The sequence below is a fragment of the Pan troglodytes genome, chromosome 4, assembly GCF_028858775.2.
Source record: "Pan troglodytes isolate AG18354 chromosome 4, NHGRI_mPanTro3-v2.0_pri, whole genome shotgun sequence".
NCBI lineage: Eukaryota > Metazoa > Chordata > Mammalia > Primates > Hominidae > Pan > Pan troglodytes.
Window position 1 is genome coordinate 100,909,408 of NC_072402.2, and position 24,051 is coordinate 100,933,458.

At 32.6% G+C, this 24,051-nt stretch overlaps 1 protein-coding gene across 36 annotated transcripts in view; it reads left to right on the forward strand.

Annotated features, from left to right (window-relative positions):
• The window catches only part of PPIP5K2 (diphosphoinositol pentakisphosphate kinase 2), an 82,766-nt gene extending 58,955 nt beyond the window's left edge, over positions 1-23,811 (forward strand). For 6 of the 36 annotated variants that reach the window (XM_054684489.2, XM_054684492.2, XM_063811448.1 and 3 more), the window contains 5 exons: positions 673-840; positions 5,318-5,390; positions 11,472-11,612; positions 15,502-15,627; positions 22,124-23,811. In XM_054684489.2, coding sequence (XP_054540464.1) covers positions 673-840; positions 5,318-5,390; positions 11,472-11,612; positions 15,502-15,627; positions 22,124-22,236 — 621 coding nt within the window. In that variant the 3' untranslated portion in view covers positions 22,237-23,811. Of the gene's footprint in view, positions 1-672; positions 841-3,074; positions 3,316-3,879; positions 4,054-5,317; positions 5,391-6,953; positions 7,074-7,947; positions 8,011-9,218; positions 9,364-9,726; positions 9,855-11,471; positions 11,613-15,501; positions 15,628-22,123 lie in introns of those variants that run through there. The other 30 variants (XM_054684469.2, XM_054684471.2, XM_054684470.2 and 27 more) reach the window with 14 other exon arrangements.
• The last annotated feature ends 240 nt before the right edge of the window (positions 23,812-24,051 follow it).

Below are 24,051 nucleotides of genomic sequence, written 5' to 3' on the forward strand. Positions count from 1 at the left end.
TTTTACTGTATTACTATGGTCCAATGTATGCATTATCTTATAGTTGGATATTTGATATAAAAATTTTTAGCTTGCCTGTCTCCCATACTATGTTGGAGGATTCTTGCAATCTGGGATTGTGTCTTATTCATCTGTGTCCTAGTACAATTCATGGCACATGTTATACACTTAGTAAATGCTTAATGAGTCACTGAATGATTATTACTTTTAATGCAGTTATCACATTTATTAGAAATATTTGGAATAGATTTAAATATTCTAAAATATATAAATACAAGTGCTGTTTAGTTCGTGCTCAGGTCGATGAGACTCCTATATAACAAAGCTCATCTCTATTATTTCTTACTGTCATTTATTATTATTGTTTATTTATTCTTGCACTTGATGAAATGTAATTAAATGCTTAGTCTTATGTGGTTTTTTAATTGTCATTTTACTGTTTAATTTATCCATAGAGTATATGTATTTTTGAACTCAGAGACTCTGCCTTTTCCCTCATAGTACACAGCATAATACTAAGCTGTTAGAAGAGTTCAATTAATGTTAATTCATCTGAGTAAACAAATTTGTATATGTATTTCAAGTACCTCTACCAGTGGTAGTTGAATCTGTTCATCAGAAGAGATTTCTTAAATCTGAATAGTAAAAGTGTTTTATATTCTTTGCTCACAGAATGAAGGCAGGAGACCTTTTAAAATTGATAATGATGATGAACCACATACTTCTAAAAGAGATGAAGTTGATCGAGCTGTGATATTGTTTAAACCAATGGTATCAGAGCCAATTCATATACACAGGAAGTCTCCACTTCCAAGATCTAGGAAGATGGCTACAAATGATGTAAGTATATGTATCAGAACACATTTTTCATACAGTAAACTAACTATATTTTAATAAAACAGAAAAGAAAATACAGCTTTAATTGTGGAGCTTGGGAAACCAGCAAATTTTTAAATGTTATTTAATCTATTTTTAAATAAGTTACAAAAAATATAGAGGCAGTTCAAAAATAGATTAGCTTTAGAATGTTGAGCTTTACATATAGTTTTCATAAAAAAAGAATGCAAATATAAAATAAGCTGTTTCTAGGAACTTGAAAAATGAATGCTTTTTTTTTTGTCTTGTTACATTAGGAATATTTACATTAGGCTGATCTTCAATAATGAAATTTTTTAAAAAGCCTGATTTAATAGATCAAGAATAATTTTAGTTAGAGAGCAAGCCGGGCATGGTGGCTCATGCCTGTAATCCCAGCACTTTGGGAGGCCGAGGCGGGTGGATCATGAGGTCAGGAGATCGAGACCATCCTGGCTAACATAGTGAAACCCCCGTCTCTACTAAACATACAAAAAATTAGCCATGTATGGTGGCGGGCACCTGTAGTCCCAGCTACTCAGGAGGCTGAGGCAGGAGAATGACGTGAACCCAGGAGACAGAGCTTGCAGTGAGCTAAGATCACGCCACCGCACTCCAGCCTGGGCAACAGAGCAAGACTCTCCCCCAAAAAAAAAAAAAAGTAGAGAACATTTGCTGGAGATGCTTTAGCAATAACTGATTCAAGTGATACTATAGGTAAAGAAATGAAATTCTAAATTGTTAGCCTAATTGCAAAGTCTGTATAGGAATTTGAATGTTTGATAATATAATAAAAAATTTTACCTTTATATTAAGATCAATAAATAGGTTAGAATAATTCTTATGCTCTCTAATAGAAAAACACTTAAATAATTAATAAAGTAACATTTAAAAGGAAAGTTTAGCAGTTAGAATGAAACTTGTTAAATAAAGCTTTAGCACCTGTATACATTTTTAATACTTTAAATAAGTTTTATTTGGGGTTATCTCTGTTTTCTGTAGGATGAGTCTCCCAGCACTGATTGAGGTCAGTGCTTCTAACTGTTTTCTAAATGCTCTAGTAAAAGTATAAAGGAAGAGGGGCCTGGCATGGTGGCTCATGCCTGTAAACCCGGCACTTTGGGAGGCCGAGGTGGGTGGATCACCTGAGGTCAGGAGTTCAAGAGCAGCCTGGCCAATATGGTGAAACCCCGTCTCTACTAAAAATATAAAAATTAGCTGGGCTTGGTAGTGCCGGCCTGTAATCCCAGCTACTTAGGAGGCTGAGGCAGGAGAACCACTTGAACCTGGGAGGCGGAGGTTGCAGTGAGCCGAGATCACCCCCCTGACTGCACTGCAGCCTGAGCAACAGAGCGAGATTCTGTCTCAAAAAAAAAATAAATAAATAAATACACACACATATATACATATATATGTGTATATGTGTGTAAAGGAAGAAATTAAGATAGAACCATCAACTTTTAGAAAAAAACATTATTTAAATATGCCAGTTCTGAAGAATTAGGTATAGCATTTTTTAGCATTTGATGGGTGAGAATAAAAACAACGAAAAGAATTGTGCTCATTTCTACAGCCCCGAATTATACAAATATATGTGTTTTATGATTCTCAAATTTCAAATATATATGTGCTCCAGTTTGACAATTTTGTATAGGCAAAAATCTGTCCATAAAGTAGATCCTTATAACTTTATAATGGAAATCATATAGTCGTTAAGGTTCCCTTGAATGTGATATTTTAATTACAAAAGAAAAGGGTTATTAAAGAGGGTATTTAACAATTATAGAACTTGGAATTATTTGTTCTGTTATAACTTAATGGAAAAAATGAAAAATCTGGGATTATGTTCAGGTATCCTTAATTTCAGAAAATTTGGGAAATAAGCTATATTAATTAATATAACCTACACTACTATTTGTGTGAGGGCAGTGATTTTGATGTGTTATTGAATAAGCAATCTATAGTTCATCAAATTATTCAGAATTTCACCATTAAACCCTCTCCTCTGCCCTCCAAAAAGCCTATATAACACTGAATACAGCAAAATGTATTGTAAGTCTTCATTTTGCAACTCATCTATATTTATAAAACCTCTAACAAAATCACTGCCCTTGTTAATCTTTAAAACGCAAAACACATTTATAAACCTTTTTCTCATAAATACTTAGTTGATTTCAAGAGATTATTTCTATGCCATGCTAAACTTTTACTTCCATAAGGTAAATTACTCAAGTAAAATCTTGAAGACTTTTTCCAGCGTCCATCATCTCCATGGATATAAGAAGTTTGTACTTCCAAAAGACACACAGAGAAAAAGACTGTTCTCTTCATTTTGTGCAAGTAGATTTTACTCTGTCCTCACTCTCTGAAACCTGAACATGCAAACATGTAAAATGAGAATGTTTGCTGCATGTTTTGCCTACTGAATCTCTAAATATCTCTGGAGGGGGCAAATAGATAGCTTGAAAGTATAAACAGGTGAAATTTGAGTCCATCTTATGATTTCTGAATTTTTTAAATATGTCAGGGAGACAGATTTAGTTTTCTAAGTTATGTATATTGAAATCCCTTTGATCCTTTGCACAATTCTTTAGTGTCTCGGGTTGAAAAATTCACCCAAAATAGCACAAAATCTTTTGAATATCTTAAATTAAGCAGAAAACCTGTATATTTTAAAAGTTGCTAAAAAAAGAAACTTACTAAAATATTTCCAGTTTTAACAGGGAAGGGACAATTATGAAGCAGTATAAGTATTTTATGTCTTTTAAGGTAATAAAATATTTCCATAATTGTTATCACATACAATTAGATTTATTAGTCATTCCTATCAAATTCTCAAATAGTGAAATATTTGGCTCCCAAATTGCTGTTTAATGGTTTTTTTAAAAAATTAATAAGCAAATATGAACAAACTGTATTTTTTTTTCTTTCTGATCATTTGGCTCTGTTGTATCTAACTTTGCATGCTCTGCTTTTTTTTTTTTTTTTTTTTTTTTTTTTTTTTGCCCCCTTTCTCACTTCCAGGAAGAGAGCCCCCTGAGTGTGTCTAGCCCAGAGGGTACTGGTACCTGGCTGCATTATACCAGTGGTGTGGGTACTGGGCGTCGAAGACGCAGATCAGGGGAACAAATCACTTCTTCCCCTGTCTCCCCCAAATCATTGGCTTTCACATCCAGTATTTTTGGCTCATGGCAACAGGTTTTTAAACTTTACTTCATTAAACATTTTTCCTCCCTGCATTCAGAGCAACAAACAGCTGTCTTTGAGGACATCTAATCCCTTGTATTTCACATCAGAGTAAATCCTTCTGTTTTTTAATTTTGAGTTCATTTAAAAATACTTAATGATATCTGCCAATATTCAAGGGGAAGAAATCACTTACATGGCATGTGTTTAGTATTTTTACTGAGAAGTTTCCAAATATCCAGGATTTTAAAACAATCAATAGATGTTATTCTCCTGGAATTTCACCTTGTTAATAAAATTATTTAAAAATGAAAGAAATCTTTTTTGACTTGTCTTTTAAAACTTTCAGAAACAAATTATGTAATTTGATTGTAAGAAAATGTATTAATATTTTCTTCCATAATTGAAAAAATTAGATTCAATTTGGAATTTGCTGAGAAGGTAAACATTTTTTAAAATATCAGAATTTATGTGGCCCAGTTTTAATTAGCAGGATATATCGAATATTGATAATTTTCTTCCTCATTATTCCATTATTTGGAAGTATCTAATTTAAGGAATACATAGTCTGTTTTTCTTTGGACTGTCTAATATTTTAATGTTCTCTTTAAGAGGGAACAATTGCATATGTGCCCATCAACAATATGAGTCAAAATAAAATGACTTCAGAAGGACTTCCTGTGATGACATTTGGAAACTTAAAATATACATGATTTCTATTACATTGGAAGGTCTACTGTCACACATGAGGTTTCTGATAATTTCAGCAGTTTCCTTTTGGAAATATAATGCATTTGACTATAGGAAAAGGGATTATGGTATCCATTAAGGCTGTGAATATTTAAAGGTTACTCTGATAAAGCCCATGCATGGATCAATAATTGTATGGTGATCTCAAGAGTCTCTGTCTGTCCTTTCTTTTGTTTGTAGTTGTTTTTTCCCCCTTCAAATACAGGAGCTGTTTAAGAGTGGGCATTTGGCTTCTTTTAAGAGTGAAATTATATCAATCTCTTAATTGCTTCTTTTCATCTGTCTTGTTTCATACATGATGTTTCATTCTGAATGCCTGCTTCGCACCACTTCATTGCAAGGACCTCATGAAATGGACTCCCTTCAAAAGGGGATCTTGCATGATCTTTCATGTTTTATGTATTTCTACTAATATTTATCATACAGCTTATTAACCTTTGTCTGTCTGGAACAGGCTGCATATGAAGTATAGACTTATGAATTTATTTTACTGTTTTACTTCATTTATTTTGGATTCCTTATGCAGGTTGTATCTGAAAATGCTAATTACCTGCGAACACCGAGAACTCTTGTGGAACAGAAGCAGAATCCTACTGTAGGTATGTGGTGTAAAGGAAATTGTGTTCCATACCCTTCTTAAACTCACTATTGTGCACACATGTAAAACTCTTTGGTGAAAGCATGACCAAATGCTATGCTGTAGTTTTTATTTAATATGTACTAATTCAGAAATGTTGAGTTGTATAACTCAAAATAAAGTTTTGATAAAATGAAGAAGAGATAGCATTTAATTTTGTTACATAACCCTTTTGGATGCCTGCAATGATAACCACTTAGTTCACTTGCCAATGCTAGTTTTTAATCTTGTACTCTGTAAGTTAGTTTATGAAGGAAACTTCATTTTCCCAGTTGATAAAGATGAAAAGATGCTATTGCATGCAGAAAGGGACTTTCCATTTTTCTGATTAAAAATATTTTTAAAGTACAGAATACTTCAAACCCTATATGAATATATTAATTTTCCTTTGAGCAGCTCGTAAGGAAAACCAAGCAAAACTAATGTCTCAGTCTTTATTAACCTATAGAACATAATTGGTTCTTTGCTAACCCTCAAAGCAAAACTGAAAAAGACCTTTCTAAACTCATTTGGTTTAAAGCTCATGGTTGATAAACTATGAAATAGTGGCGTATTATTTTCTGTAAATAGTTGTCCTAATAGGTTTAATAAAGGCATAAACAGATCTCGTTGTAAGTTTATGTATGTACTGTGATCTCTGTACTAAGTATATGAACTGTTGATACCTACATACTTGAGGATCTCTCTTTAATTTCATATAGCTTGTAATGATAGTTTTTAATATTCCTACAGTATATTTATAGAAATTTATATATTACTCCTTCTTATTGATGTATCATAGTATATTTTATAGAAATTTATTTAATCCTTCCCCAGTGATGAAGGTGTTATTTGGATGTAAAAACTTTTGCTACAAATTGAGCATCAGTTTATACTGGCTGTTTTATTTGCTAATAATGTTTTTCATTGGGAGTCTTATTAATTAAGATCTTAAGTCATTTGTTAAGTATTTAAAGTGATTTAGGCCTTGAATGACTGAAAAGGACCTGGTCTCACAAATAAATAAATTTTGATATACTTTATTTCATAAGAAAGAGTAGTAATTCTTAATTCAGGGGCATCAGGAAAGATTTGTCATTTATAGACATACATTAAAAATACTGATTTTATATGACTTAATTTGTGCTAGAAGAGGTGTTTTTTTTTTTCTTTAAATATGGCTTGCCCTTGGAAATTGATTAACAGAGTCCTTTCTTGTCCTAAGTTATTTTTATGGCAGTGTTTTTAATACTTTAGGATGTATATGTCTAATTATTATATGGACATATTTTTTTTTCTCAAAGATAACATTTCATCCAATGTTGAATTACCCCATTTGTACCTATGATAAATGATAGTGGTGTTTAGAAGTATTGTATTAAAACTGACCTCATTAGGAAATTACAAGAATATTGTGAGCCTGTTCAAGGCACTTCCAAAGGTTGCCTTATATGTGGTAAGAGCCATATTAATTGCATGCTGCATGAATTCCCAATGTGAATGGAAGAACACCCGTTGTGTATGTATTTTCTCTAACTCCCATCAGGGTCTCACTGTGCGGGCCTGTTTAGCACCTCGGTGCTCGGGGGTTCTTCAAGCGCACCTAACCTACAGGATTATGCTCGTACTCATCGTAAAAAGCTGACCTCTTCTGGCTGCATAGATGGTATGTGCACACATGCACACACAGATTCATACCTACACCCATGCACACACCCATGAGCAGTATTTCTCAAAGGCAAATCTAAGGCCACTGACTGATTCGAGTGAAATCCTGTCATCTTTTGCCTAAATGACTATCAGTGCTCTCTGTTATCTACAACTTGGATCCATGTTTCATCAGACAGTTAATTGTAGTTAGATTTACAGTACTTGTACAATAAGTTTGTTGAAATGGAAAACTTAGAACAGTATTATGTGTATTCTTCTTTTAGATAATTGATTATATTATAAAGAGCAAGCGTTTCTTTGATCTTTTAAACTTTTATTTATTGTTAACACTTATTTTACTTATTGAGCTAATTAAAGTGAGTGGAATGTTTATAAGTAGAGGACAATATCATATTGGCAATATTTTTATAAAAATAAACACAGGATGAGAATATTTTAGGATCCCTAGCTGAAGGAGATCCTCTTAATGTTGTTAATATACCTTAAGTTTTAATATTAAGAATTTTTTAAGGCTCATGGAAGCATGTCCCTTTTGTTAAGAGAAGTGGCTCTAGCTCTTTCAGGATCGTCTTTATTTAAAACATTTTCTCATTTATCAACACATTTATTTTAGACAGTAAAACATGGATTTACCAGAATTGCCAGCTCATCTTGCTTTTCTTTCTTTTGTATATTTCATTTGACACTTTTCCTCTGTCATCAAGCTAGTTGATTTCTTTTAACCAATATTTACCTTATTACATTCTCTCATTGTCCCTTCTGCATGTCACCTTTCTAACCTCCTCATATATTTGTTTTTCCCCTCTTTCTTTTAAGTGTTCTTTTTGTAGCTGTTACGAATTTCAGGTACCTGTTTTTCTCTTTCTTAGACGCCACACGCGGTTCTGCTGTTAAAAGGTTTTCTATCTCATTTGCTCGACACCCAACCAATGGTACGTTTTGCTTTTATTTTAAAAGATACTCCCCTGCTTCATCCCTTTTTTATTTTTATTTTATTTCAAAATGTGGGGTATACAGTATCATTCATTTCTTCATCCTTAATGTCAATTGGCGTACAATTCCAACTTGTTATTCACCCAAATTATTGATACTGTCTAGCTCCCTTTTCAGCTGTAATTCACATAATAATTTAACATTACTCATCAAACTTTTAATGACCACAATGATGATGAGTTTTAATGCTAAATTAACACCTGAAAATTTCTTCTAATTTCTCAGATGATCAGTCTACACAAAATTTTTAATTAGTATTCTTAAATTTTTCTTAATTCTCAATAACTTTTTTCTTCCTAATTTCCTGATCACATGGTTGTTTTATTGAGATATTTAAACAAAAATACAGAGCCACCCATGTCAAATAGCCAAAAAAGATGTGTCTTTGAAAAATTCCTGGGCACCTGGTGATGCATATTTCGCTGTATAACATCGTCTGTTCCTGGCTATTTTTCTAAAGCAAAACCCTGTTCGGTCTGGAGCACTCTGAAAACTTTGTCCAGCATTCACTTTGTTCTTGTGTAGCAATGTGGTTTGCTGTTATCAAGCAACTAATTCCTTTTAGTACCACTGCTTTTTCTTAAAATTTAGAGGACTCCTGATAGGAAGAAGATTAAGTTAAGATCTAGAAACCCAGCTCTGTTAAATTCCATTTTTGAGGCTGAATAGGAAAGTGTTTCATGACCATTATTGTAAAAGGAATTATTGCCATTACAACTTCTAACATAGAGCTTGATATTGTGGGGCAAGAGGGAATATTTACTGATCATTTTACAATAATTCAGGATCAAAGAATTTAAAAGAGCACTTACAGATTTTTGCTTTTATTATACATGGAATGAAGATACTTTTATCCCTGGAACTCTTTTTCTTTTTAACTGCAAGTAAGTCTTTCAAAAACTCAAGTCATATCTTTCAGAAATTTTTATGAAGCTAAAGGATTCAACACAAGTTTATGGTCATTCTCCCCCTTCTGGATCCTTTAACAACACATCTAAATAACAGTGCACTAATAATTCTTGAAGGTGGAATAAGAAGATCTCATCCTCAACAAGTAAAAATTTAGCCTTAAAGCTTAATGTGCTTTCCCTTCATTGTAGCTATTTAAATGCTACTTTTTGAAGAAAGTGATTCTTATTTGATACAGCTGCAGCTTCTAAAGAAACCGCATGACTAAGAACCTCTTAGAAGAAACACAGAAGTCACAAGAAAAACAGAAGCCACAAAAATTCTAAGAAGAGACATTGCAGGTTTAAGACCATAGTTTTTGTACTGAATGCTGTGTGTTTAAAACCAGTATTTGAGGTATTATTATCTAGGAGAATCTGTGTTTAACTGAAGGTTTTTAAAAATGAAAAATATTTATGTTAAATTTAATAGAAAATAGAGTAATTTTATATTCCTTTGGTTTAGGCTCTTTTTTAAAAATGTGGATTTTCTGCACATACAAATGCACATAAGGTGCATTCTTTTCTATTCTACAAATATTTCTTTTGAGTTTTAAGGTTTCCTTTTTTCCTTTTTTAATATTGTGTTGTCTTATCTGTCCTATGAATTGTCATTTGACTCTTCCTTTTACTTTTTATTTCCCCTAACTTTCATGTTATTTCCATCTTTAACACATATCATGGACTTACCCCTCCCTTCATCTTTAGTTCAAGGAACATGGTGAAACAAGTATCTTCTGACAGTGCTTTACCTTATTTTCTGGGCCTCTGTGCAGAACACCTACACCTCTATAGGTGCTGGTCCGTTTCCTCTGTGGAATTTCTAGGCTCCAGTGGTATGTTTTTATAGCTTCTAAACATGTCAGCAGGGTGGCTTTTTAAATTGCTGCGCTAACCCTTTCATTGTGCATTAAAGGAAAAGTTTACTAAAGATAAGTGGAAAAAAATGTAGTCTAGAGGAACTTAATTATATTGTCATTTGCCTGTTATAAAATCTAGCAGGCAAATGAAATAAAATAATTGCTATAAAAGATTTATAAACTTTGTGAGGAAAGAAGAAAAGATCTCATCGTTAAGTTTAGTGTAATGCAAAGAAAGGGTTTGCGCTCATTTGCATGAATCTTGTACTTCTAAAAAATGTAACAGTTGTGCAAGCCTAATTTCTTTAGTGCTTAATTTAGGTGCTTTAGTTGCTGTTATAGTATAGTTTTGTTTTTGTTTTTGTTTTTAAAGTATGTGTAATGTTCTGTCATGCTTTGGTTTGCACCTGAAAATCAGACATATCACTTTTGCAAGTCCTTTGGTTATTTTCCTAGGAAGATTAGATTCTCTTTTAACCAAAGTTTCCTTATTCTAACTGAGAATTAGGCAGTTCTTGGGTCAATATTTCCTTCAATATTTAAATGAATCAAACATCAGTCAATTTAAAAATGAGCACACGCCTATTGAAGCAGAGTGTTGCAGTCTGAGGTTAATTTTGTACTTTTAATGATATTTGACTTTATATAAAACTTTGAGTATTATAAGTATTTAACTGCGGGAAATTAATTTTAATTTTTGGAAGAGTAGATGCAGAAAGACTCGTTATTTTTAACAGTATATGAAAGCAATTTTAAAAGCCATTCAGTTGAATGAAGTTTAAATAAATAGGCAATTTTCTTTTTTAAAAAAGTGAATAACCTATATCCTATTTGTTTAAAAACATAAACTGTGTATTTAAGTGCTTTTGTTTCACTGATGGTATTAATACATATTTGCATGATTGTTTCATAAAATTTTCGTATTTCTGTGCCATTGTTAAATAGGAACATATTTGTATTTTGTATTGCTTTTTACTTGGCCTAACTTTACACAGCCAGTGATTCCTAGTAATATAATTATGTGTTAATTCAGTAAAGGTAGGTGAAATACGTTTTGGAATTTTTATTCCAGGATGAATGAATGAATGTTGTTTGGGGTTCATACTAGAGAGTATCATTGGTCTTGGCACACCTGGAAAAGTATCTAAAATAATTATTCACAAGTAATTATATAATTTTTCAACAAGAAATTACTGTTAGCGTCCTGGCATCAGGGATACATCATGTGGCATCAGTTTATTCACCTATTGAATAGACCTGACTTCAAAAAATAAAAACTGAAAACTTGTATTTCTTGTTTTTTTTTTTCCCTAGGTTTTTTAAAGTATTATTCTTAGATTTTACCAATAGAGAATGAAATTGTGTGCATGCGATACTACGTGATTACATTTAAAAAGAAATCTTTGTCACATCTTGTTCCAGCTCCATATTGCATAGCATCTGGTGTCATGACTTCAGAGATATTGTGTGTTTGCATGTGATAGACTGAAAAGACCTAAACTGTCCAGTTCTAAGCAGTAGTCTTCCTTTCTAATTACTGATTTTTTAAATATCCATCTTTTATTTTTTGTTTTTGGTTTTTTTCTCTTCTAGGCTTTGAATTGTATTCCATGGTGCCATCTATTTGTCCTCTAGAAACTCTTCATAATGCCCTATCTTTAAAGCAAGTGGATGAATTTCTTGCTTCCATTGCTTCTCCATCATCTGACGTTCCACGGAAGACCGCTGAAATTTGTAGGAAATTTTTCTTTCATTGTTATTATTTAGTTGCTGGGCAACTACATACTATCTGAGTATAACAGGAATTATAACAACATAAAAGCAGGTAGTGGTAATGAGTAGGAGTACAAAGGAGTGTAAAGGGACATTATTAGGAATTCTTTGGTGTAATGTGAACTGTACCTGTTTTTTTTACTCTGCCAAAATCTTTTCTTCTTACCAAAAAAAAAACAAAAAACAAAAAACCAATAGCAGTAGAAGTCAACAAAATATAGGGTTGTGGTCTTTTGTTAAAACTATGTTTGCTAGAAATCTCATATTCCTATTGTATATCATTTTATAGCAAAGTTTTTTAAAACTGCAAAATATCAGTCCACATTAACCCATTCATACACACTCATCTCCTGACTACCTTTGGTAAGTAGTTAGAAAGAGCTTTTAACTAAAGACAGCAAATTAGGACAACAATTTTTCACATTGTGTATCTCAGAAAACGTTCTGAAGAGGTTAATTTGTGTGTTTGAAGAAAAGATGTTCATGGTTAAATAAGTTTTAGAAACTATGTTATATCCCACCTCCCTTTGGAGAGGTATAGCTACATTAGCATATAAAAGGCTGACATTCTTCTGTAAAGAAAACTGAATAACCCAGATTTTCCAAAACTTATTTTTTAGAAAACACTTTTTTGGTAACACATTAAATATCATGTGGCACTATTCTGAGGGACATCATTTGGGGAAATGCTCAGGGCTTCCTTTTTAGGTGTGAGAAGTCAGCTGCCAGTTGTTGTTTTCAGCTCTATAGGATTCCTCAGTACTTTGGAAATTCCAGTTTGGAAAGCATTAGTTTTGGGAGAGAGTGCTTTGCTTAGAGCTAAGAATCTTACTATTCTAGTCATATCTTAGAAAGTGACAAACTTTCTTTGTATATCATTCCTCTTTTTCTGAGTGCTGTAAATAAATTTTGCTCAATAATAAAATGAGATATTAGAGCTCTCGGAATGAATGCCACTTTTATGTCTGACTGTCGTTCTCTTCTCTTTCCTGGGCCATCACATCGTATAATTCTAGAGAGCTCTATTCTCTTTATATTTTGTCTAAATGATACCCCTGCATTTATACAAAGTAGTGACCTTTCCCTTTTCTTCCATTTTTGGTAGTAGAGGCCAGCTTTCAATCATTAACAGTAATAGGATGTATACTGGTGAGTGTTCTAAAATACTTCACTTTAGGGATGGTTTTAGGAAGTAGGTCTTAACTTAAAAATTTGCATATAAATGTGTCCGATTATGAGAATTGATAATACTCCAAATGAAATAACTTCTCCAAATGGTAAACATCAGAGACAGGAAAATGAAGGTGGTCATCTCCTTTTATATTCTCTATAACCTGCTAGAATGGACAATGCTGTTACCTCAGAATGCAGTAGAGAACCTGAATAAATTCTAGTTTACCCCTTCACCCTTAATGATGTTTCATTGCTTCCCTGGGGCAAGGATTTGAAATCTTAAAATAGAGATTAAAGAATTATTCTAATTAGTAAATAAGAGTTTAGGGGTAGATCTCAACACTATTTAGATTTTAGAAGACTTGCAATGAATGATTTGAAGGTAATAGAAATAGGAGTGACATGTTTGTTATGAAAGGATAATTTTAGTAGAATATTTACAAAAAGATAATATTTTAAGGTTTGTTCTGTGGTACTCTTGATGGATTCATTTTGTAGTTAGTGAATTCAGTTCATCAGAGTGTATTACTGAAGGATATTAATGAGGCAAAGGATATTAGATTCTTTTTCCAGTTGTGTTAATTTCTAATTAGCTCTTCTCTATATCATGGATACAAATTGTACCTCAGTCCCTCTAGCTCTCTTAAAATTTCATGCAATTAGTTACTAACAGAACTAGATGAGAGAGTAAATGTACTTAATGTGGCTCATAGAATTGGATAAACCTTAGAGATAATCTAGTTCATTGGTCTTCAAACTGTATTCCCAAGAGTCTTTGGAAATTCCATGAGGAAGAGAAAGATGCTGAATAGTTAGGGCTTGTGTCTTTCATGGCTGCTTCAACCAGAGTATCTCCTTTGGTCTATTTTATTTAAGATTTCACTTAAGAACAGCTTTACTATTTAAAGAAAAAATCATAGAAAGACACAGTTGAGGAAATCAATGAATTAGTGGTCAAGCAAGACTAAAATCCAGGTCTTCTAAAGCCTCTATTTTTCTCATTATTTTTGAATAGCAAAGAAAATAGGGTGCCAGTTATGATGAAAGTTTTTGAATCATGTATTTTATAGAGTAACTGTAGGAATACTATTTATTAAATTATAGGATATTTATATTATTTGCAGTTAGTTCCCTGAGTTATCAAGCTGTAGTATCATATACATACAATTATATTCATTTTGTGGTGTTTATAACAAGGGAAAAGGAACTGTTAATCATTGTCTGTCCTTCCAAGTTTTTTTCCTCATCTAACACAAAATTAATAAATATTAATACTAAAAGATAGCTTACAATGGGGAAGTGACAATAACAGATTGGAGAAAAAGGAGTAGGTATATTAATTAGGATAAGTTAGTGATGGAAGTTCATAGAGTAGGGTAAAAATATGCAAGCAGAAAAGGGCTAAGTAAAGCTAGGTTGTTTTATGATGTTTTAAGGACTTTTTATCTCTTAGATTATTTTCATTAGTGACTACTTTGAGCTCTTTCAGTTAAATGAATAATCATTCATTGTAGGTGTCAACCAGCAAAGGCACATTTGCCATAACTAGCCCACATCTTGGTTTTCAAAAGCATGCTGTCTCTCCCTTTGTTTAGGCAGTCTAGAAGCTCATGCCAGTAGTGTCTCCTTCTCCCCTACTTTGGCCTGTCCTTGCCCAGAGGATTCCATACTTAAGAATTATCCCTACTTCTCCTTTTTACACTTCTCAATTTCTCTGCCTTAGTTAGAAAGAAAACCGGAAAAACCCAACTTTAAAATTCCCTCCCTCTCATTTAGTTAAATTTCAACTGGCTAATATAGGAAAATAGTATCTTTTATTACTTATAACTTAATTAGATTATTCCTAAATATGATAGTTTAGTATACCATTATATTTGTAGATGAAACATCCCTGAATCTGTAATTGTTTTTTTTTTTTTTTTAAGAGAAAAACAGTTTGAGACTCTCTGTTTTTTTTCCCCCCGAGACAGAGTCTTGCTCTGTCGCCCAGGCTGGAGTGCAGTGGCACAAGTATGGCACACTACAGCCTCAACCTTCCAGGCTCAAGCAGTCCTTCTGCCTCAGCCTCCCGAGTAGCTGGAACCACAGGCCCAGCTAATTTTTAAATTTTCAATAGAAATGAGGCCTCCCTGTGTTGCCCAGGCTGGTCTTGAACTCCTGGGGTCAAGTGATCCTCCTGCCTTGCCTAACTAAATTATAAGTAATAAATAAGTCAAATTATTTTTCTGTATTAGCCAGTTGAAATTTATCCTCCTAGTCCCTGGGCAGGCACGGTGGTTCATGCCTGTAATTCCAGCATGAAACACCACGCCTGGTGAGGGGATTACTGATTCTGTTACCAGGCAAGAAAACTATGCCATTAGCTCTTTTCCATGCCTTAAAAACCTCAGTTTCTGTAAGGAAAGGATAAAGTCTGTCGCTCTATTCTTGGCATTCCTTTGGTGCATACTATTTAAATACTTATCATTTACAGTATAAACAAACATCTATTTGTCTAAGGCCATAAGAGAACTATCTTTTTATAAAAAAAAGATGATTTTGCTGAATTTACCTTGGCCATTTTCTTCTGTTATTATGAATATTCGTAGGGTCACTAAATTATAAGAAACTTTCTATGATGTTAAGAGATAATTGGCAGGAAATTATTAAATTAACATGTTTGTTTATTTTTTTTCAGCCTCTACAGCTTTACGTTCCAGTCCAATAATGAGAAAAAAAGTATCTTTAAATACGTATACACCTGCAAAGATCCTCCCAACACCACCAGCTACCTTAAAGAGCACTAAAGCAAGCAGCAAACCAGGTTAGGGGTGTGTGTGTTGAGTTTATGGATTTGCACAGAAATTAGAGGAATAGTAACTTGCTTTTTAAATGTCAAATTTGTTTTTCATTAGGATCTTTGCACTTCCCTAGAGCGTAATGATCCTAAGGGTTAAAAATCTATTATTGTAGTCGATTGATATATATTTGTTTTTTGTCTGTTGTCTTCCCCTCTCCCCGCATCTGTTAACAAAATATATTTCACAGTCACACTTTTCCCCAAACTAATTTACGGACTGTCTTCTTTTGCCTTTCTTTTGAGTTTAAGGTATCATCTTACATGAAAATTTCTATAGGCCAGGCATAGTGGTGCCCACCTGCAATCCCAGCTACTCAGGAAGTGGAGGTATGAGGATTACCTGAGCCCAGGAGTTCAAGTCCAGCCTAGACAACATAGCAAGACCCTGTCTCAAGTATTAAAAAGAGAAAGAAAAAAATTTTCTCTTTCCTGATAATATTTTCATCTCTCCATTCTCAGTCTGATTATGTGACTACCAAAATTAATTTTTATTAGCATTTTTCTACTTTAATTACGTGGCATATTTAATTGTATTTTTGACCCTTCCTGAAATGCTCTCTTACCCTATTACTATATTGTGATATTCTATCCATTTATCTTATTCCTCTACTTTTCTTGTTTGATCATCCTTCTTCTTTCTACATTTTTATCCAGACAAGAACATGATACTCATGATATTCATTTTTCTTACCGTATATCTTTTTTCCTCAGAGAATTTCATATACCTCCAAGGCTTTGACAACAGCCTCATTGCAGATGTCTTCATTCTTTTCCTCTAGTGCTCTCAAATGTTCTTTTGGTTAAGAGTTTGTGCTTAACAGTCAGAGAAACCTAGATTAAAATCTCAGTTCTGCTACTTATTAGCTATGTGACTCTGGACAAGTTACTTAACCTCTCTGATCCTTAGTCTTATGAGTCATAAAATAGGGTTAATAGTACCTTCTTCATATAACTGTCAGAAATGATTGCAATCTTGTATATAAAGTACTTGGCACACATAGTAAACACTTACTAAATGGTAACTGCTATTAATTATTATACTGTATCCAAACTGTTCTCTTTACTTCTCCCCAAATAAATTCCCTTAGCATTCATGCCATTTTTTTCTATTAAAATGTTTTCCCTTTTACCTTACATCCTTGAAGACTCAACCCAACCTCTTCCACTGATAATGTATTTATATGATTATCAAAACAAGAACTTCAATAACACTCTGTGCTACTGATTTGATCTATTATACCAGATTATAACTCTATCAGATTACAAGGCCTTATAAGTCAGAGGGAATATCTTAAACCACAAATCTTACAGATTTGAACCTTGCACATTCCAACTAATAAGTATGTAAAACAACAGACAATTGAATAAGTATCTTAAACATAAGTTGCGATGCATCCCATATGCCACACAAAGCTAACATTTGTACAGTTCTTTATATTATAAGCATTTTTCTATTAATTCTCATAGTTCTCACCATAACTTTTAGAGGTCAATACCATTCTTATGTCCATTACAGATGAAAAAAGTAACAGAGATAGTAACTTAATCCCAGCTTACATAGCTAGTAGTCAGTAGACCTAGGATTTGAATGCATTTTGACTCATAGTACATTGTTCTTTAGACACATAATAAATGCATTAGTTCATATACATTTTTAAGTAATAAACTAAAAATGGTGTTATATTTGACATTTCAAATGTTAAGTCAACCTTGCATCCTTAGGATGAACTCTACTCAGTTATGATATATTATATATATGAAGGTCTGTAAAATTCTCTGAGGAAAAAAACATAGGGTAAGACAAATGAACAGAGTAGCATGTCACTGTCTGGGATAAGAAAGTGGGAAAAAGAAGGATCATCAACCAGGAAAGTAGAAGGATCAGAGAAACAGAAAGAATATCATGATAGAGTAATATCTTGGAAGTCAGGGTAAGAGAGCATTTCAGGAAGGATCGACAGTACAATCAGATGTGCCACGAAGTTAAGATAGAAAAATGCTGACAAAAGATAGTTAAATTTGATTTTGAAGAAATTTGCATCTGCGTTTGTGAAAGATAGGATACTGGTCTGTAGTTTTTTTTGTTTCTGTTTTTGTAATGCCTTTTTCCAGGTTTTGGTATCAGAGTAATGCTAGCTTCATAAAATAATTGGGAAGTGCTTTCTATTTTCTGAAAGAGTTTTTATAAGATTTTTGTTTCTTCCTTGAATGTTTGATAGAATTAATTTTATATCAATTAATTTTGATAGAATTTATGTTTCCTTTTTGTGATACTTTTGGTAGCTGTATTTTTTTATGAATTTGTTCATTTTATCTAAGTTGTCAAATTTGTTGCTCTTTTATTATCTTTTTAATGAATGTGGTAATAACTTCTGTTATTCATGTTACTGGTAATTTGTGTTCTATTTTTTTTGTGATCATTCTCACTAGGGATTTATCAATTTTTTTTACTTTTTCAAAGAACCAACTTTTGGCTCTTTGTATTTCTGTTGGTTTTATGTTTAAAACACAATTTTTTTTTTTTTTTTTTTTTTTTTTGGGACGGAGTCTCCCTCTGTTGCCCAGGCTGGAGTGCAATGGTGTGATCTCGGCTCACTGCAACCTCCACCTCCCGGGTTCAAGCGATTCTCCTGTCTCGGCCTCCTAAGTAGCTGGGATTACAGGTGACTGCCACCACGCCTGGCTAATTTTTTTGTGTTTTTAGTAGAGATGGAGTTTCACCATGTTGGCCAGGCTGGTCTCGAACTCCTGACCTCAGGTGATTCACCTGCCTCAACCTCCCAAAGTCCTGGGATTACAGGTGTGAGCCACCGCACCTGGCCTTAAAACACAATTTTTAAAAAATTATTTTAAATTAATTATTTTAATTATTTTAAAAATTATTTTCTACATCCTACTTACTTTGGGTTTACTTTTATCCTCTATTTCTAGTTTCTTAGGTCATTGATTGTTATCTATTTCAAACATTTAAACCTTTACGTTTCCCTCTAAGCATTTTAGTTGAGTCTCACAAAAGTTATATTGTATTTTCATTATCATTCAGTTAGAAATACTTTCTAGTTTATTTGTGATTTCTTCTTTGATCCATTGCATATTTAGAAGTATATTGGTTAAATTCCAAATATTCAGGGGTTTTTTATTGTTTTTAATCAATTTCTTATTTAGTTCCATTGCAGTTATAAAAACATACACTGTGTGATTTCAGTCTTTTAAATGTGGGACTTATGGCTTAACATCTGGAATATTTTGAATATAATTTGTGTACTAAAAAAAACCCCAAATGTTTATCTTATAGTTCATTGATCCTAATGGACACTATTTTATCATTATGCATGAGGTCAAGGTTGTTGATAATGTTCAGATAGTCTGTCTTTACTATTTGGTTTTTCTTTGGCAGAGGGGTGTTCAAGGAAGGGATTGATTGTTCTATCAGTTGTACAGAGAGCGATTACACTCACAACTGCAGAATTGTCTGTTTCTCCCTTTAATTTGGTAGATTTTTGCTTTTTGTGTTTTGGAGCTCTGTTACATAATTAGATGCATATTTGGTTATTGGATATTCTTAATATATTGACTCATTTATTATCATGACTTTTTTCTCTTTAATTTCCAGTAATGTTTTGTTTTATTTTATCTGATGTGATATAGCTCAACAAACTTTATTTATGCAAGGCATTCTAACAATATCTGCCTTATGGTTGCAGTTTACAGTTCATTAACATTTAATGTAATTGTTGATATGTTGAGGTTAGTCTACTACTTTATGTTTTGTTTATTCCTTTTGATTATTATACCTTTATTCTTTCCTACTCTACCTCATTTTGTACTAATTCAATATTTTTAAGAATTTTATTTAACTTTTTCTATGGACTTTTGCTGTATCTTTTTGCATTTTTTTTGTTGCTCTAAATATATATTCCTAATTTTTCACCATCTACTTAGGGTTAATTTTGTACCACTGAAAGTAAAATGTAGAAACCTTGCCACTGTATAGATTCATTTACCTTACCCTCTTCCCATTCTTTACACATAGTTATCCTTATGTGTTACTTCCACATATATTATAAACACTACAATACAATGTTATGATATTTGCTTTAAACAGTCATATGTATTTTAAAGAAACTTAGAGGAGAAAAAGATTCTATATTTATCCATATATTTGCCATATTTTTTGCTCTCTATTCCTTCCTTGAAGTCTGTGTTTCCATCTGGTTTCGTTTGCCTTCAGCCTGAAGTTTTTTAGCATTTCTTAATCTGCAGGTCTGTTGGCAACAAATTCTATGCATTTTTTTGTGTCTGAAAAATGGCTTTATTTTGCCTTCATTCTTGCAGTGTAATTTTTGCTGAATAGAGAATTCTGGGTAGAAAATTTTTTATTTCAGCACTTTAATGATATTCCACTGTCTTCTGGTTCCCATTGTTTCTGATAAGAAGACTTAGTTAATTTGAATTACTGTCCACATAAATGCAATGGGTTGTTTTTCTCTGCTTGCTTTCAATGTTTTCTCTTTATCTTTGCTTTTCACCAAGTTGACTATGGCATATTTATGTCTATTTTTTTTTCTTTTTTGGTAATACTCCAAAAAAGATGTTCATTGGTTGATGTTGATTTGGTTGATTTGGTTGATGTTTACTTTTACTTCTACTTTTCATTCTGTTGTTAAACCCATCTAGTTTTTATTTCAGACCTTTTATTTCAGATATTTATTCTTTTAGATGTTCTGTTTGATTCTTTTAAATAGTTTTTTTGCAGGGATTTTTCTCTTTTTATTCATTATAAACTTATGTTTCTTTGTCCTAGAGCATAGTTAGAATTGCTGCTTTAAAATTCTTGTCTGTTAATCTGACTCATCTCCAAAGTGATCTGTATCAACTTATGCATTCTCAGCAGGAAAGATGTTTTTCTGTTTCTTAGTATATTAATTTTGGATTATATTGTAGACATTGTGAATGATATGTTATAGAAACTCTGGATTTTGTTATTTCTGTTATGTTCCTCCAAAAAATATTGTTTTGTTTGTTTTTAAACAAAGAGTTAGCCTTGGCTGAGCTCAGATTGTAAAATATGGTGTTCCGTGAAGTGGCTGGTAAAAATTTCAGTTCATTTTTTGCTTTAGCTGGGCTCCTTGGACTTTACTCTGCTCATGCCATACATTTGACCATCATTTACAAATAGAATTGTGGGCTCATCCTTTTTGAGATTTTCCACCTTACTTTCTAGCAGCTGTAGTTGCTGCAATACTTGTCTTCTGCTTCTTACGTTGGACTTGTAGCCATTGTACCTGGTGCATATTAGGGCCTGTCCTCAGGCTAAAAAGAAGGGGAATGTTATTCCATATTATTCCCTTTTTCCAAGTGCTGATTCTTGTCTAGTAACGGCCTTCTCTTGTTCACTATTTAGTATCTTCAGGTAGTTCTTCCTCATATTTAGTACAGAGTGTATATTTGTTATCTGTGGGAAGATTGGTCTGATAGGGGCTTACCCATACATCTATTCATCCATAGTAGAAATGTAATAATGTAATGCCACCTAGAATGGTTTTTTATTTGTTTGTTTGTTTGTTTATTTATTTATTTATTTATTCTTTTGAGACAATGTCTTGTTCTGTTACCCAAGCTGGACTGCAGTGGTGCAATCATGGCTCACTGCAGCCTCAACCTATCAGGCTCAAGCAATCTTCCTACGTTGGCCTCCTGAGTAGCTGAGACTATAAGTGTGTGCCACCACACCCAGCTAATTTTTAAAGTTTTTTGTAGAGAAGGGGGTCTCACTATGTTGCCAGGGCTCGTCTTGAACTTCTGGGCTCAAGCAATCCTCCCACGTTGGCCCTCCAAAGTGTTGGGATTACAGGCATGAATTACCCTGCCTGGCCTAGAATAGTTTTTTGATAATTCATGAAGACTTCATGTTGGTTTAGACACAGAAGGATGATTCCTAAGTCAAGCGTGCTTCTAGTTTTCTTACCTTCTAGCGTTTTAGAGAGGGATAAGATAGAAGATACAAGAGGAAATAGATGCTTGTAGAGAAAATGATGAGTTCAGTTTATGCATATTAAGTTTGTCTTTCTCGTCAGATATCTTTAAAGAAAGTTTCAATTGGCAGTTGTATATACATATCTTGAGCTAAAGGAAAAGGCCCAGGCCAGAAGTATAAATTTAAAAATCATTAGCACAATGGATGGTAGTTAAAAATTATGAAAATATATTAATTTCCTAGGAAGAATGTAGAGTAAAATGAGAAATTAATTTTGTGAACACAGCCCATTGTCATTACCTTTCCATATTTGTGTTGAATTCTGAAAAGTAAAAGGTTAAAAATGCTATATTAAATTTTTACATTTCATTTACATCACAATTATAACAAGAATTGTTTTGTCAATCAGCAGTATTATTTGAACTTGGATTGTTTGTGTAAATTTAAGCAATAGTTTTTTGTTGTTGTTTCTGTTTTATGTAGCTACAAGTGGACCTTCTAGTGCAGTTGTTCCTAATACCTCATCTCGGAAAAAGAATATAACTAGCAAAACAGAAACGCATGAACACAAAAAAAACACTGGGAAAAAGAAATGAAATCTTAGCAGAAGCTGGAACTTTTTATACTTATAAAAATAGTATGTTCTTATGTCTCTCCTTATGCATTTATGTGTTCACTTAAAAATGTTTTTAAATCTAAGGGTTTCTTTGTTTATGTTCAGGTAAGGAACTGTTGTCATGATCTGGAAATGTTTAAAACAATGTTTGTTAGCATTCTGTGAGCAGCAAAACTTATAGTGATAAAAATCGATTGTTGTTAATATGATATTTACCATGTGCACATAGTAATGAAAAGGAACATAAAAGCCCAGCAGGCTCGTACCAAAGTCACACCAGTAATGCTATGTACTGCAGAGTCTGATGAGCTGGCCTTTGTGCACACTTTTATTTTCATGGGATTGCATCTTAGCTGTTAAAACTTCTGGATTGAAATTTGACAGCCAGGGTTACATATTGGGGACTTTTAAAGTGTCTTTCCAAAGAGATTTCATTAACCGTTTAGATTAGAATATCTTTCCCAATTGTTACAGTGACATATATGCTGCAATATTTAACAACTGGAGTATTAGCCACATGGATTATTTTTTCAATCTGTGTTTTGAATTTTTTTATTGTGTGTTATTTAAAATATTACATATGTAGCTGGGAGAACTACACCTTTGTGCACATAAATTTATATATTAATTTGTAGAAAATATTTTCTTTATATATTTCCTTACCATACAAGGTGCCTTGTTCATCAGGAAAACTTTTGTTTCGTATTTTGACAAGAAAGGCACCTTTAGAGTTTCTTTTTAAGTATAGTTGACAAGTGTATAAATGTTACACTTACTTTCAGAGTTCTTTTTAGATCTAAAGAAGTCAGTTCAAAAATGGAAATCAACAATGTTAGGAGAAATCTGAATTCTGTTAAGTTAGTAAGTATTATGAATAGCATCTGTTTTTAACCATTTCCATTCTTATCCCTAGTGTATCAGTTGATCACACTAAGAAAGCTTAAAGATTGAGCATTTGAAATAAATGCTCTTTATAAATGATTAGATTTTTGAAGGGATATTGAAATCATTGTGCTGTGATTTCATCTGTGATGTGAAAAGTCAATTTATTATCCTTGGTGCTTTCCCCCCAACCAATGCACAAATAATTGTGAACAACTTGAAATGACTTAAACTGTAATCCAAATGGGACAATCTGATAAGAATTTCATGCATTGGTAGTTAAATAACTTAAATTGCTAAAGCTTTAGCTTGAAATTTATGTTTAGAAAAACTATTGATTTCCCATGGTATGCATATAACTATTGTAATTCTTCAAATGAGACTCTTCTCACCTTAAATAGTCATATATTAATTAACTTATAGGAAATAAGCATACTATATGTTAGCTGTTTTAAAAGGTACCAGATGTAAGAGTCATAAATATATGCAATTAAAGAAGTTCGTATATTTCACATGAATGTAAATGTGTTATATGGAGACATGTCTTGTAAACAGTTGAATGTATGTAAGTTTTCTGTTTGTGAAAATGTAGTTAATGTACTCACTGTGGAGGTAATAAGGAAACTACTTTTTTTAAAAAGTGGAACCTAATTAAAATATTTCCAGAATCAAAGAGACTTAAATAGTAAATTTTTAAAATTTTCTTATCTCTTACTTTTTAGTTTTCAAAGTAGAAAAAATCAGGAATTTTTTAATTAACTAGTACTTACATATTAAGTAAAATTTATTATTGGCTATATACATAGCAATATATTACTTTCCAAACTAGAAAGTACAGTACAACTCACTTTTTCCACTGTTATGCAAGAACTATTACTTTCCTGTAGTCACCAAACTCAGTAGTATTGCTCTG